Source organism: Nannospalax galili, unplaced genomic scaffold (assembly GCF_000622305.1).
Source record: "Nannospalax galili isolate Female #2095 unplaced genomic scaffold, S.galili_v1.0 scaffold517, whole genome shotgun sequence".
Lineage (NCBI taxonomy): Eukaryota > Metazoa > Chordata > Mammalia > Rodentia > Spalacidae > Nannospalax > Nannospalax galili.
The window spans coordinates 1,197,656-1,214,601 of record NW_008340098.1 but is presented as its reverse complement, the minus strand read 5'-3'; the positions used below and the strand labels follow the sequence as shown (position 1 = coordinate 1,214,601).

Sequence of the window (16,946 nt, the reverse complement as noted above, 5' to 3'; positions counted from 1 at the left end):
TGAGCTTCAAATAATACCTGAGAATTTTATGCATATGTACGTGTAATATATATATATAAAACATTTCTCTGGGCCAGCAAGATGGCCCAGACAGTAAAAGGGCTTACTGCCAAGCCTGAAGATCTGAGTTCAATCCCTGGAACCAACACAGGGAAGGAGAGAAGCGACTCCTACAAGTTGTTCTCTGACCTCCACACATGTGCTGTAGCACACACACACACACACACACACACACACACACACACACCCCACAAAGTAATAATAAATACAAAATTTTAAGGCAATGAAAGAATGCTAAAAAACAATGACTCAGAGTCTCATCTCTGTCTGCCAGTGCATTCTCTCAACAGCTATCACAGAAATGCAGTAAAGGAACAATACATCAAGCTGGAGCAGAGCCTAGATCAAAGTTTCTGTGCCTTGGCATTATGACACTGGAGCCAGAGAATTCTCTGTGGTTGGGATGTCTGTATGTAACAGGATCTTTGGCAGCATCCCTCACCTTTATTTACCAGATAGCAGCATCACCTGACCCACCCTCCATGTTGGGACAACCAAAAGCATCTCTAGACATTGTCAAATGTTTTCTGGAAGGCAAAGCTGCCCTGGTGCAGACCCAGGTCCCTTCCATTTAACCAGAAGATGCTGATGGTGATTGTTACCGCCCCTCAAAGCCTTGCTCTTTCCTCTTGCTATCAGATAGCTAAGCCCTGGAGTGGCCCCAGGTCAACCTTGTTCACATAGATATATCCTTTGAAACTAGTGCTTCTTTCTCTTTTTTTTCTACCTTTGTCCGTCTGTCCATCCCTGTCTCCCTCCTTTATTTCCTCCCCTCCCCCCCTTTTCTTGAACAGAGTCTCATGTAGCCCAGGTTGGCCTCAACTCACTATGTAGTTGAGAATGACCTTGAATTTCTGATGCTCCTGCCTATACTTTTCAAGTGCTGGAATTGCAGGCATGTACCTCACTTCTAGTTTTATGTGGTGCCAGGGAACTCAAACCCGGGGCTTTGTGCATGACAGGCAAGCACTCTACCAATTGAGCTACATCCCTAGCCTTGGTGCATCTTTCTCTACTGATTCTGATGTGCCCAAATAGGGAGAAAAGCAAGGCAGGAAGAAGGTGGATCAGTTGGTTCCTGGGGGACAGTGGGACCACACATCAGGTCTTCTGGATACCTAACTACCTCCCAGCATTTTATTAATTGATGGTTTGAAATAGGCTCTCACTAGGTAGCCCAAACTGGCCCGAAACTTGTGACCTTCCTCCTTTAGCCTCCCTGGTGCTGAGAATACAGGTGCCACCATATCCTGCTACTACTCTTCATTTTAGGGTTTGGAGAAAGGAGAGTTTCTGCCACAAATAGTGAAAATGTCTGAACAGGGCATCAACACAAGAAGGTATATTATTATTTTTAGTTAATCATTAGTTTTTATGTTTATGAGTGTTTTACCTGCATGTATGTAAGTGCATTTGTGCCTGCAATGCCTGGCAGAGGTCAGAAGTGTTGGATCCCCTGGGACTGGAGTTACTGATGGCTGTTAGCCACCACGTGGGTGCTAGAAATCGAACCCAGGTCCTCCACAAGAGAAGCCAGTGCACTTAACTGCTGATCCATCTTTCCAGTGCCAAGAAGGCATTATTTATCTACTGTGGTTCCACTGGAGCAGAATTACTCAGGAGATCATTGGATATTCATGTCAAAGCCCTACAGAAGTGCATGCAAGGACACAGAGGGCAGAGGGAAACAAAGCTTTTCCTTCCCATATCAGCACAAAATAAGAGCAAGAGAGTATGGACAGGTATAAGCCTGGCTTCTGGTGGGAAGGATCAAAGTGTCCCTCTGATGGAGAACTCATCTCCAAGATGAGCTCTCTGGCTTCTAGTTTGAAATTTCTTTTGTCTCTCCATTCAGTTTTAGGCAAAGTAACCCCTGGAGTGCTGAAATTCTCCCCGCCCCCCAAAGCCTTGAAACAGAATCAAATACGGTTGACAGGGAAGGTCAAGGTCAAGTTGACCTCAGTGTGGAGGAGGTCATTCCCCAGAAAGCTAACCAAAAGGAATTTTACCCATGGAAAAAAAATGGTCTAACTTGTATTTTTGATATCTCTTCTAAAAGTTTGCATGAGTGTTATGAATTAAATACATAATGTCCCCTATAGGCTCATTACACAAATGCTTGGTCCCCAGATAGTGATGTTTTTTTCTGGAAACAGGAGGTGAAGCTGAACTGGAGAATGCAGGTCACTTAGGGTAGGTGAAGCTGAACTATTAAGCGTAGTTCAGTTGGTAGGTCCTTCCTTGGGCATGGGGAGTTATTCCCTGGGGCCACTTCCTGTCTTACTCTGCCTCCCAGTTGCCCATGAAGTGAACAGCTCTACTTTGCCACACACTCCCATCACCATGGTGTTCTGCCCAGTGGATGGGGACAGCAACTGCCAACCGAACCCTCTGAAACCATAAACATGAGCAAAATCTTTCCTCCTTTTAAGTTGTTCTATCTGGTATGTTTTCACAGCAGCAGGAAGTTCCCTGGCACAGTGACTCTACCTGAGGGAAGCTGCCAGTGGGCACAGAAGTTTTTCTTACCTCCTCTGGACGGCTGATCTCGATTCCTTCTGGGCCTGTGATACCCAAATCTAGTGCCTCCTTAGCGCCCTGAATAACAGTAAGAGAAAGAAAACTGAATCATAGAGAGACAAGGAAATACCAAACAACCCACCCCAATCAGCTTGGTGTGTATCTGATTTCAGTAATATTCATTTTTTAAAGGATAAACCCAGGTCCTCATGCATTAATCTCTCCTGATTCTTACTTTTTAATAACAGGACAGTATCTTTTACTCTTAAAAATATAGTCCATATAAAAAAAAATACAGTCCAGTAACCAGTCCATGGCCTGTTACTTGGTATGAAAGTTGGAGTTGCCTCACTGGAAACTAAGAAATACTAGAGTAGCCTCGCCCTAACACCTAGGAGAGCCTAGAGGGTCACCCCTCTTTGTACCAGACAACAGGTCTCTATATCAGTTCTGATAAGGAGGTAAAGAAAGATGGAGAACTGATTATTCTATATGCTGTATCTCATTTAATATTTCTTTTTTATTTTATTTATTATGTGTATGCGTGTATTGCCTGCATGCAGGTGGGTACATCCGTCTTGTGCAATGCCCATGGAGGCCAGAAGAGGCTGTCAGATCCCCTGGGACTGGAGTTATGGACAGTTGTTAGCTGCCATGTGGGTTCTGGGTTTCGAACCCGGGTCTTCTGCAAGAACAACCAGTGTTCTTAACCACTGAGCCATCTCTCCAGCCCCTCATTTAATATTTCTAAGAGGACCTTTAAATAATTGTTATAGTGGAGGTTAAATAACATGGCATTCAAACTAAGATATCATCATCTAAGACTTAGAATCCTTTTGGATTGTACAGAGATATTTAAAAATACATATGTAGTAGAAATGTTTGGATTTTGGACCACGATTTGCTCCCCCGCCACCCCCCAGTGTTCACGTCTCATCCTATTTTATAACTTCATTTCTCTGAACCTTGCCAGGACTCAAGTGATTGGGGTCTCCCTGTAAACTGTCTCCATTTGTCCCACCCTCATCCACAACCTCTATTTCAGACTTGCCTCAGCCACGAGCTCCCCGTTTTCAGCATGGACCCGGGGGATCGCCCCAATGTCCTTGCAGGCATGAAACACTTGGTATAGCTCACTGTCTCGAAGCATGTACAAGTCCTTGTAGGTCATGAACATCTGGAATGAGTTGACCCCCTTCTCCCTCACTAGTGTCTCCATCTCTGCTTTCACCTGGAGAGCAAAATGCAAAGCCAAGCCAGTCAGACTAGTAGGTGCTGGTCCAGCAAGGAGATGTAGGGCCTCATCTGTATGACTTGTATGATCACCTGCTTCCTTGTCATGTCTCACTTTCCTTCGACCTCCCACATCCCCAGGCTGCTGTGAGGTCATCTGAGCAAAGAGATGCAGAAGTACTTTGAACCATGTCAAGCATAGCACAAGGATAGGAACGCTGGCTATAGATTATAGATGTTTTTCCTACCACATAGGCTTGTCCTGGGTTTCTGCCTCTAAACCCACCTTCTTGGTAAAGGTAGGCAGGCATAACAACTGCACTGCTATGGCCTGTCTTCAGCCTCCATAGTGGAAGTGGTGTTACCAAGAAGGCATGTCAAAACTCCAGAGATTGGGAACATTAATTTAGGAACATGGCAAAACCTGAATGAAGCTATGTGAAAAAGGATATTTATCCCAACGTTATTAACTTTAGAAGCAGTGCTGGTCTAACAGCAGGAAAACTACTTGAAGCTGTTCTACTGGTCAGAACATTAGGTGGCCATTATATTGAAGGTTATGAAGACTGCATAGCAAACAGAAAGTACTAATACTCAGGCCAAATGGCTCTCAAGCTGATACAAAAAGACTGGCAAGAAATGAGCTACAATAACAGGCATTGATTATGTGCTTTCTTTCTTTCCTATTTTTAAAATCTGTAATTAGTAAATGATATTATAATAAGGAATTTAAAATTTTAGAGGTATAAAAAAACTTCACTACTTCTGGCAAAACTCAGGGATGGCCTCAGTGTTGCTGGGCATCTGGGTGGATCCTCTATTCCAGGCCAACTCTGGGGAAGGGGGGTACAGAGAGGCTCTGGGGAGGGATCACTGCTCAGAAGGGAGACCTCCATCTGATTAAGGAATAGCTGATATTTAGCAGGGTCTGCATTGTTACTCAAGTACGGTGAGGGCCTTTGTGCATGAAGGGTTCAGAGTTCCAGTGTTTCCTGGAGAAGCCAGGTAAGTTCCAAGGCTGAAAGTAAAGTGAGGCTTTAAATTACTGTCTGGAAAGGGATCCAGGCTTCATAGACCAGGGTCCACAACTGCACAGATTAGTAAAATGTCTTGGTGTGTGCTATTTTTACAATTCTGAGGCATCTATCTCACTACTAGCACAGGAAGCTTAATAGTTGATGACGAATGGGTACCAGACTGCCTCCCTGAGTTGCAGCAGTGAACTCTGGGAAGGAAGGAAGAAGGAAGCAAAATCTAAATGGCTCTAGAGGAAAAGCAAGGAAATGGGAATTGTGGGAGAGGAAAGTGGGCTCTGCCCCAGTACCCTGGCCAGGAGAGGACAAGAAAGTCAAGGGCTATGGACACAGGCACAGCATGAGCTCAGTGGTCCAGCCAGTCATAGCCCAGGACAACCTCAGTTTCTCCCTGGGGATCTGGGCACAGTGGGCAAGAAGGTTCCCAGGGCCATTTGTATAAGGCAGTGCTGAGCTAGGACAAGATTAATTCTGGTTCAGAGACCTCAGTTCTGTGCTGTCAATTCCCAGCCAAACAGAACACGGCCCTGTGCCTGATTCCCTGCTTAAGTCACCACTCAGCAGCATTCCTCCTTAGGTGTTAGTGGTCCCTTGTGTACACATCAGAGCACATTGAGAGACTGCAGTCAGTGCAAGGAGCCAGTGTTCCTGAGTCTGGCCTGTGGCCTTGGGACTCTGTTGCAACTTGGTGTTTGCTGTGAATGTTAGAGGGCTGGCCTTTTAAGTTAAGCAAGACAGACCAACCCACTGTCCTCATGGATTTCTAAATGTTTTGGCAGGTGGGGGAGCTAAAGTGGTGGCAGGAGTGGCCACACAGGTAGAAAAGCACCAGGGCCAGCTGGCTTAGCCCATGCACCTTCTGTGTACCAAAACTCTTCTGGGGGACTCCATCAGTACTGTTACCTTGGGTGCCCACCAGGTGATCCCCACATGGAGGGAATAGTCACAGCAGACCTTGGGGTCAGCCAGACCCCGGCACTTCTCATAGGCTTCCACAAGGGAGGTCTCCTTATCAGGCAGAATGTGGCCGATGATCATGGTGGTGCCTCCAACAAGTGCTGCCTGAAGGAAGGAAGACAGAAAAAGCAGTCTTGTCACAGCTCTGCCTGCACCCATCTCTATCATGGTGAAATACTATGCTCAGGGTGCACTCAGGATGACCACTGAGACTGTGCTAAGACGCAGTCCTGAAGCATGGAATCCAGTGTACAACCTTTATCATCATTTTTGTCCACTTAATATAAACCCAGACATACATGGGAAGAGGGAGCCTCAATTGAAGAATTCTCTCCATCAAACTGGCCTATGGACATACTTCAGGGGATTTTCTTGACTGCTGGTTGATACAGGAGGGCCCAGCCCACTGTGGGCAGTACCATCTTTGGACAGGTGGGCCAGAAAGACAGCTGAGCAGGCCAGGGGAAGCAAATGAGTAAGCAGTATTCCTCCAAGGTCTCTGCTTCAGTTCCTGTCTCCAGGTTCCTGCCTTGAACTCCTGCCTTGGCTTCCCTCAATGATAGACTGTAACCTGCAAGCCAAATAAACACTTTCCTCGCTAAGTTGGTTTTGTTAGTGTTTTATCAGAGCAACAGGAAAGCAAACTAGGAAAAACCTTCTTCAGAACTGTGGGTCCAGCAAGCAAACCAGCTTCTTCCTTGTCTGGGGTTTTTAGCTTCGTTCCTTGGAAAAAACAGTGTGTTACCATGCTTAAGGCAGCCCCTACCTTCTCAATAAGACTTAACTCCAATATATAGATAACATAATCAAATACCCAAGTATAATATAAATGTGAAGCACAATCAAGTGTTCACATATAAAATTTACTAATCTAGTCATGCACATACATTCAAATCATAAAATGCTACAGTTGGGCAGCAATGTACACCTGGCATTTACATGGGTCTGTGGATCCAAACTCCACTCCTGAAACTTGTGTGGCAAGAACTTTAAAACACGGAACCATCGCCCCAACCCCTAGAAAAAAATATTTTGAAAGCTTTACTCACAGTCACAAAGTAAACACCCAGGAAAATTTACTAAGCCTCTATTAAGTTTCCCCACAACTTCAAAAAGAAAACTAATTTGGGTAAGTGACTTTTATGAACTTATAACACTAACATTACCCAAAGGATGTTTTAGGCGAGTATACTGTTCCCAAACAAAAGTTTACCATTAAAATTAAAATAACTGAGGGATGGTCTTGTAATACAAGTCTTTGTGAGGCTTTTAATGTAAGGTTTTGTTTTTGGTTTTTTCCCTCTCTCTGGTGAATAAAAGCTTGGGAAAGCATATGTTTCTATTAGAGTCCTTCCAGTGACTTGGATTGGCTATAGGTTGAAGTTCCTTCCCCACTACCTCCTAAGTGGGCCACAGCAGCGGACTCTACACCCGTACCCTGGGTTAGCTTCTTGGCCGGACAGTTGTGAAGAGTAAAGATAAATATCACTTACGGAATGGATCTGGTAATGTGTCCTAATACATGTATTTAATTATTCAAATTAGATTTTGTTTTCCATATGGGTGAAAATGCCTAAAGAATCTGTCTTCATGACTCTATGCTTCTCTGTTCAGCTAAATTCCCTGATCATGAGCCAGAGATATTGCTGGGGAACAAGGCATCAAGAAAACTAGTTCAGCAGTCAAACCACACTTCAAATGAAAAATCCCAGAGCCTCAGTTTTCCATGCTGGGGCCTCAGTGGGCTGACTTCTTGCATAGCTTAAAACAGCCAACAGAGGGTGGTAGTTCTGTACAGTACATGTAGGAAAGGGAGGGACGGAGAGAAGAGGAAGCACAGATTGTAGTGTACTAGCTGGCAGCTATTCCTGCTGCTACTGGACCCTGGCAGGCTGATTCATCCTCACAGCAGGTGGTTGGTCTCTATTTTGTCCTGCCAGCATTTCTTGCCTGAACACGTGCACACGGGAGTCTGAGAAACTAGGATTTTACACACTAAATTGTTTTATCCTTCTTTGGTTCTAGATTGCTTTCCTTTTACTCCTCAGCATACTACAGCCTTCAATAGGAAGAAAAGGGAACCTGTGAATAGCAGAGTGTCATAAAAGAGCCAGGACCGTTCTTACTACCCCAGGACCCCAAGGCAAGGGTAGAAAAGGTGGTTCATGGGCCAAATCTCCAAATATGTAAAAGTCTAGATCAAGCTACTCTGACAAATATGTTCTTAAAATGATCAAGGGGTCAGGCTTGATTTGTAGAGTGTGCAGGGAAGGTCCCTGAGATCCAACTATATTGTAGAGAAAGTTGGCCTCCTCTGGTGCCTGTCCCACGTCATGCCTTTCCCTTTGGATTCATGCTGAGCTCACAGATCTAACCCTTGTCCACCCCTGCAAAATGCTACCCTTGGACCTAAGGTGCACAAACTCATGGTCTGACCCCCTGGTGGACAGGTTCAGGCTTGTGTGAGTTCCAGCACTTTGTCAGGAAATTCTGGGGGTCAACAGTAGTCTAGGAGTGAGTTAGGAGACTCTGGGCAGACCCAGTCTCTGACTCCTGTGGGAAAGAGGTTCAAGCTGTCAGAGGGCCCAAGCAGTGTGCTCTGGAGTCCAAAGACAAGAACTGAAAAGAGTTCTGTAAAGTGTGTGGAGCAGTAGGCAGTGGTATTGACTTCCACACTTACTGGCTACAATTCAAAGCAGCCACAGCCCCCTCTGTACCTCAGCTCCCAGTGGTGCAGGGAAGTCAGGGGGCAGCAGTTGTAAGAGGCTTTGAAGGGGCATATGTGTATCTGGAAGAATTGTTGCTATTACTATTACTACTGTTACTCTAGGTCTCCAAACCAAGGTTCACAGCTCAGCACCCCAGGTGTGGGCTCTGGGCCCAGCTGACATGGATGTATGAGTACTCCTCAGGGTGGACAGACACAGAACTGGCCTTTTAAATATGTGCAGTTTTGATCCCCTGATGAATGCCTTGAGCTCAGTATTCACAGGAACACGGTATCACAGGTATGACAGATCATTTTACCATCACCCCACAGAATGGCCTTGCAGAGATCATCAGTAGAGCAAGGCACTGTCCTGTTCTGACACTTTCAGAAGGATTGTGTTTAAGGATATGCGACTGTGTGCCTGCCACATGTCATGACTGTTCACACAAAACCGTGAGCTGTGGAAGATCTTTAACAGATGATTCTCATGAGAGCTAAGTCATAACACGGAAAGGCTTATGCTATAATGCGGGAAGAAGGCAAATTCAGTATGTGTACAGAAGATGCTTAGAGCTAGAAATCTTGGAGGAAGAATACCAAAATATTAACGATGGCTCTTTGTGGTGATGGATCCTTAGTTATTTATTTGTTCTGCTTTGTAAATTTTTATTAAATAGTATATACCATTTCTATAATATACATTAAAAACAATGTTACCTTTATATTTGTAATATACACTATACAAATAAACAAATATATATACAATATATACTATACAAAAATACAAAGAAGCTTAATTTAGTAAGTCAATACTTACACGTTTAAAATATGTTACACAAGCTGGGCATGGTGATTCAGGCCTTTAATTCCAGCACTCAGGAGGTAGAGGCTGGCAGAAGGCTACAGAGCAAGGCCCTTTCTTAACTCTCCTCACCAAAAAAAGCAGAAGAGGGGGGCTAGAAAGCTGGCTCAGCAGGTAATAGCACTGACTGCTCTTGCAGAAGACTCGGGTTCAATTCCCAGCACCCACATGGCTGCTAACAACTGTCTATAACTCCAGTTTCAGGGGATCCAACGTCTTCTGGCCTCCATGGGCACTGACACATGGGTACACTTACATACATGCAGGCAAAACACTCACACACTCATACACATAAAAAAACTAAAAATAAAAAATATGGGCAAGTATGGTGGTAAAGGAGTGTAATTCCAGCCCTCAGGAGGCAGAGGCAGGCGGATCTCTGTGAGTTCAAGGCTAGCCTGGTCTACATAGTGAGTTCCAGGCCAGCTGGGGCTACAGAGAGACCCTGTCTCAAAGAGACTAAAAAAATAAAACAATATTGCAGCTATGAAATATTTTCGATATAAAACACAGAAAATAATAAAACACATCCATGTACCCACTATTAAAATTTAATAAATATCAATTCCTTTATCATATTTGCTTCACATGCTTTAAATATTACTATTAAAAATTAAGTTTTTGATCTAAGAGATTGAACTCAGGGCCTCACATCCTAAACATGTGCTCTACCAGTAAGCTACATCCCCAGATAAAATTTTTTTCTTTTTGTTAATATGTGTAGTGTGCATGCATGTGTGCATGTGTGTTTGGAGATGTGTGTGTGGGTGCATGTGGAGGCCAAAGGTTGATGTCAAGTGTCGTCCTCAGTCTCTCTTCACTTTATTCACAGAGGCAGGGTCTCTCACTGAACCTGGTACTCTCGGATTTGGCCAGTCTAGCTAGTCAGCTTGTTCAGGGGACCTACCTCCCTGTCCCAAGCAGGTGCTGGAATTACATGCGAGTTGCCACACCCAACCAACTTTAAAAAAATATTTTATTACTTTTATTTTATGCGTATGAGTGTACTGTCTGCATGTATGCAAGTACACCCATGTTGTGCATCAGCCTCACAGGTCAGAAGAGGGTGTCAGATTCCCTGGAACTGGAGTTATAAATGGTTGTTAGCTGCCATATGGGTGCTGGGAATCGAAACCAGGTCCCCTGCAAGAGCAGTCAGTGCTCTTACCTGCTGGGCTATCTCTTTAGCCCCTGACCAACTTTTTAAGTGGGTTCTGAGAATACAAACTCAAGTCCTCACACTTAAGATGGTAAGGATCCATGAACCATCTCCCTATATATATATTTTTTTTTCTGAGAGATATTTTTAAAAGGATAAAAATGATTCTGATACACTTGGCACCCTCCACATGCTATTCCCACCCCATCTTCTCTGATGTTGACATATTCTCTGTTTTGAAGCTTTTATTAGGATAATCTTGTGAATTCAGAAGATGTACATAATGCTATAAAATTGTCTCTATCCTTTGGCAACTTCCTTTTCATGGGCATTCACTGCTTTACCTGATGCTTGAACATTCTTGTACACATTTGAGCAGAGCCCACACTCAGGGGCACACTGGCAAGAAGTGGTGTGTCTAACAGCCACAGGCCTGACTAGGGATGAGCTGAATCTACCAGAGCCTCCTTGAACTTGGTGGCTGCTTGAAACAATTTGCCAACCCAAGCCTTAAACATGCACACACACACACACACACACACACACACACACACACACACACACACCCCTGTCCAACTCAGCCTTATACAATTTCACATCTCTATTAATTAATGAGGACCATTTGTCTAGTCAGCAGTAATGGTGTATAATCATGAAACATAACTTTACTATTTCTTTTTTTTTAACTTTACTATTTCAAAAGGCTACTATTACTTTGTTTTTGAAACGAATAGCATATTCCTGGGTAAATATGGATTTAGTTGATGTCCAGGAATGCCATCCCTATTTGTTCCTTAAAAATACCCATCATACTTAACACTAATCCACTTGATGACACAGTTTCCAGGAGTCCACTTAGCCAAGATTAGGAACCTGTACTAGAATTCAACCTAAATCTTTTTTGGGTTTTGTTGTTGTTTTTTTGTTTTTGAGATAGGGTCTCCCTGTAGCCCAGTTGGCCTGAATCTCACTATGTAGACCAGGTTGGCCTTGATTTCACAGAGATCCACCTGCCTCTACCTCTCAAGTGCTGAAAGGCATAAGCTATCACCCCCCGCTCAACCTAAATCTTTTATGAATGACATCTTTATACTTCAGAAGTTCATCAGACCATCCTGTGGGGGGAGCGTAAGGGGGTCTCTATGCTGACCGGATACCTGCTCAGTGAAATGCAAAGAAGATACTTATGGCCGTTCAGATACGTTTATATTCACTGACACAGCAGTGCTGGAGGGAACAGTTGTATTGGTCCTTCCTGAATTTATGAGGGCAGTGAGCTTTGAAGAGTCTCTTACCACCTTCCACACTGCTGCAGAGAGAATTATTTCCCTCAGTGTCTTGTAGCAATGCTTCCCCCCACCTCTTATGACACTTGCCGATCCAATGTGGCCGTCTTTCTCCAAGGCTAAGTCTTGAGTTGGAGTCATGGCACAAACTTTGTGCTCTGCTGTTGAGAAGACACTTGAACCAGGGCCAATCCATGGCTTTATGGGACAGTTGAGACAACTGGTATGAGACAGTTGGGATACGTCTATTTAGATGTATGGCTTGAGGAAAACTCCCTTTAAAGGGGGCTTGCTCTGTGAATCAAATGATAAGCATTGGAAGTTGCTAAGCTTTGGATATAGTTTGAGTGTCCCTCCCAGTAGTTCACATATTCAAATATAATCCCCACTCAGAGGAATGAAGAGGGTGGAAACTTAATCCCACTATGGTATTTAGAGGTAGGGCCTTTGGGAGGTGAGTAGGATTAGGTAAGGTCATAGGAAATGGTCCCATGATTTAATACTGGTGGTCTTATAAGGAGAGAGACAAGAAGATATTCAGCCACATTCCCATGTCCCCTGTCCCCTGCTATGTGACACCCTGTACTGAGACATCAGCAGATATAGCCCCTCAGCCTTGGAGATCCAGAACCATGAACCCAACAGCTTCTTGTGTATAAATCATGTAGCCTCTAGTATTTTATTACAACAGAAAACACACCAATACAGATGTGCTTTATAAACATATCTTTATGCAATCAGTAACTTTATACAACTGCTGAACTACTTCTTTTTCTGTTTACACTAAAATCATTGTCCACTTTTACTCACATTCTCCCTAAGTACAGAAAAATGTCACCAGCTCAGTAGAGTCTCTCCTGCGTGGGTTAACATTTTTCACTTTCAAGGTTTTGTCTGCTGCTTACTGACTCTCTAGAACACGAGCTCTTGTATTTTATTAATTGTGTGTGTGTGTGTGTGTGTGTGTGTGTGTGTCTGTGTGTGTATCTGTGAGGTTGATGTTGAGTATCTTACATGATTGCTCTCCACCTTATTTTTTAATTTTTTAAATTTTATGTGTATGTGTGTATTACCTACATGTGTGCAAGTGCACCCATGTTGTGCAATGCCTGCAGATGTCAGAAGAGGGCATCAGATTCCCTTGGACCTGGAGTTAAGAGCAGTTCTTAGCTGCCATGTGTGTGCTGGGATAGAACCTGGGTACTCTGCAAAAGTAGCCAGAGATCTTAACCACTGAACCATCTTTCCAGTCCCATCCACCTTATTTTTTGAGACAGGGTCTCTCATTGAGTTCAGAGTTTACTGACTGGCAAACCTGCCTAGCCAGTGAGTTCAGGGGATCTGAATATCTCTATTCCTCTCTCCCCAACACTAGGGTTATAGATGCACAACATCACCCCTGGATTTTTCAAAAGAATTAGTTTCTATTAAAAAAATTTGGTATGTGATCATAGTGTATACGTATGTTTGTTGTGTATGAACATGTGTGCATGCGGGGGAAGCTAGCTCTTAGTCACCATGCATAGGGATGGAAGCAAGTTCTAGAGAAAGGCCCAAGCATCTCAACTGAGATGATGTGTATATGTTATTTAGGACCATGCCTGGCACATGGAGAGTACCTTTTCCATCCGGAAACATAAGCCAGGGTCAGCTTCACAGGCAGTGGTTTTATGCAACTGTATTTAGAAGGGCTCTGGGCTTGCTTTAATGTTTTGCTGCACTGTCTGGAATTCCTAATATATGTACTTTTAAACAAGGAGTTCTACATTTTCCTTTTGCATTAGGAAATTAGGTCCTGAAAACCATATAGCCATTCCTTCTAGCAGCTAACCACTGACAGATGCAGAGGGGCCAGGCTCTTAAGAGCCTTCTGCTGGGGTTTCACTGCCAACTCACCAGTTCAAACTGAGGGCTGATCCTCTTTCCGACAGGTCTCTTAGAATGTTGCTAACCACTTCATCCTATTGGTTTGTCCCCAACCCAATTCAATGCCTCTTTTCTCTTAAGAAAGCTGCATTTAGGGGGCTGGAGAGATGGCAATTAAGAACACTGACTGCTCTTGCAGAGGACCCGGCTTCAGTTCCCAGAACCCACATGGTGGTTACAGACCATCCTTAACTCCAGTTCCAGGAGAATCCGAAGCCCTCTTTTGACCTCTGAAGCATTGCACAACACGGGTGCACTCACATACATGCAAGGCAATACACTCATACATATAAAATAAAAGTAATAAACAGAATATATTAAAAAAGAAAGCTGCATTTTCTAGTGCATCCAGGTGCTGCATCATCAGTTGCTTGGGGCTGCCCTCCCTGACCCTCTAGCTACCCACAGCTCTCAAGTCATCTGGGGACCAGTAATTGGCAGCCTACTGAGATCCCCCTGCCGTTGATTAGGTTTCTCTAACTTCCAATTTGTAGTTAATTCCACTCCTGATTTTTCTTTCACTTTCTAGCCCTCTCTTCAAGGCCCAAAGCCTCTACCACATCTTTTCAGGTATGATCCCATTTACGCACCATCTGGTGAGTTCGTTTGAAGTATTCCTATATTTAAAACTCACGCATTTGTTCAACTTTCCTCAGAGGAAATAGGCAGCATTCAATTTACAATGCACTTTAGGAAAATAACACTTTGCTATACCTAATGTGCCTGATATTTAAAGGACACAAATGCTGTATTCAGAAGCATAATTGTACAGTGATATGAATTAGAGTTTAAGGCAGGTAGATCTATGTTTAAATCCCAGTTCCAGAGCCAGGTATAGTGGTGCACACTTGTAATCTAAGCACTCTGGAGGTGGAAGCAGGAGGATCAGGAGTTCAAGGCTAGCCTTAGCTACATAGTGTAATTGGGACTGGCCTGATAACAATTTAAAATTTTTATCTATTATTCATTTTCTTCTTTTTCTTTTTGTTTTTTTGTTAACCCTGACTTTTAAAAAATTTTATTTATTATTTTTATTTTATGTGTATGTGTGTATTGCCTGCATGTAGGTAAGTGTACCCGTGCCGTGCAATGCCCGCGGAAGTAAGAAGCTGTCAGATCCCCTGGAACTGGAGCTACGGACAGTTGTTAGCTGTCATGTGGGTGCTGGGATTCGAACCTGGGTCTTCTGCAAGAACAACCAGTGATCTTAACCGCTGAGCCATCTCTCCAGCCCCAACCCTGACTTTTTACCAAAGCAAAACAAAACAAACATCCCAGTTCCGTAACTTAGTAGTTGTAGGACTCTGAGCAAGTTTTAATCATTTTGAGCACTATTTCCCCATTTTGGAAATGGGGGATGATAAAACACCTCTCCCAGGGTTATTGAGGTTAAATGACAGGTCTGGCCCAGGAGGTAAGGGCACCTGCTGCTAAGTCTGACCACCTGAGTTTGATCCCTGGGACAAACATGGTGGAAGAAGAGAACTGCTAGTTGTTCTCTCTCTCTCTCTCTCTCTCTCTCTCTCTCTCTCTCTCACTCACACACACACACACACACACTAACTAAACAGATGTTAAAACAAATTTTGAAAGTGACATAGTGCATATAAAGTAGCTAGCCCCATGCCTGCACATAGCAGGAACCCAATATACTGTGACTGTTAACAGCAAAACTCGTAAAAAGCACAGTGCGTCCTCTGTGCTGTGTAACTAACATAATTGAGCACTTACTGTATGCTTGCTTAATTCTCACATACCCTATGAAACAGACTATTGTCCTCACTGGTCCAATGAGGAAGCTGAGCTGATATTCACAGCTATTATCCTGAAAAGTTCTTCCTATCCATTCTGGAGGAGGTGTGGCTACAGGAGACCAACAGAGGTCACAGGAGGGAAGCTGAGACAGCACAGGCTCTTGGTCTCAGGCTTCCTAGCAGAAAAGGAAGTGGAGCCAAATTCCCTGAGGCAGTTTTAAGGGAAACCCTGAATGTTGGTGTAAGTCAAGGTGAGGTTCAGGAAAACCTTGTGAAAATCCACTACAGAGTAGTCACAGGGCTTGCTAGAAGCCTGGAGCTGGGCTGGGCTGGGTGTGAGAAAGCAGGCAGGAGCTGAGGATAGAGGACCAGGAATGATTAACGAAAGGGATCCAGGCAGAAATCCAGTACAGACACGAAGTGAAGAGGGGTCCTGAGCATGCCAAACGTGGTTAGGGGCCAGTTGTACTCTTTTTGTTGTTGTTGGGATCAGGGTCTCATGCAGTCCTGGCTGGTCTGGAACTTGCTATGTAGTTGAGAGTGACCTTGAACTTCTGATTCTCCTGCCTCCACCTTCTCAGTGCTAGAATTACAAATGTGCATCACCACACTTGGTTATATACTGCTGTGGAGTGAACTCAGGGCCTTCTGCATGCTACTCGGGCACTCTATCACTGAACTGCACCCCCAGCTCCCATTTACACTCGAGTTTGCTAGAAATGCAGGCCAATGCTGATGCATGAGGACTGGAACTGGTGATGGAGAAGGCAGAACTATAGGCTGACAGATCTGAACTAGACTTCCAGCTGTGGCAGAAAGGCGTCCTCTGGTCCTGGGTGAGGAAGTCCCAGCTTGAGTGGATGATGCACCATTCCCTGAGGGAGGCATCGGTGGCAGACGGGAAGCTGTGCTAGAAGTGAGGACCCCAGTGGGGGATGTTTGGGTTTGAGGGCCCCTGAGTTGTTATACAGAAGTGTTAGGCTTCAGCTAAACAGGGGAGTCACTGGTCACAGATTTCCTGGAAAGAGAGTGGACCTAAGAGGAGAAGATGGTCTGGGGTGGGGCCCAAGAGGCAGCCATACAGGGACAGGATGAGACACAACTAAAAACTGGAGGGGAGCTAGGAAGGAACTCCGGAGAAACCCAGGCTGGCATGAAGCTGTGGAAGCCAACGCACTGGCACCGGCACTCCTGGGTTCTCTGGCTTCCAGAACAAGAGAGCTTAGAGGTAAAGAAACCATGTCTCTTCATCATGAGGCAGGCCTGGGGCCCTCTGTCACTCAGGGACAGCGTACACATTTATTCAGGAAGACCTGACTTCAGCCTGCCCTGGCTCCTGGGGTGCACACCACACCACCTGCAGCAAATTGCTCCTGAAAAGTGAAAGAAAGTTCTGGGATTGGCTATGCAATCCAGGTCTTCCTCCTCCTTTCCTTTTAATAAAG

At 44.4% G+C, this 16,946-nt stretch overlaps 1 protein-coding gene across 2 annotated transcripts in view; it reads right to left on the bottom strand.

The window, feature by feature from the left end:
* The window catches only part of Dpysl5 (dihydropyrimidinase like 5), a 109,693-nt gene that overhangs the window by 22,353 nt on the left and 70,394 nt on the right, over positions 1-16,946 (bottom strand). For both annotated transcript variants that reach the window (XM_008835012.3, XM_029564466.1), the window contains 3 exons: positions 5,751-5,909; positions 3,632-3,811; positions 2,590-2,658 (listed from right to left, as the gene is read on the bottom strand). In XM_008835012.3, the coding sequence (XP_008833234.1) occupies positions 2,590-2,658; positions 3,632-3,811; positions 5,751-5,909 (408 nt within the window). The remainder of the gene's footprint in view (positions 1-2,589; positions 2,659-3,631; positions 3,812-5,750; positions 5,910-16,946) is intronic.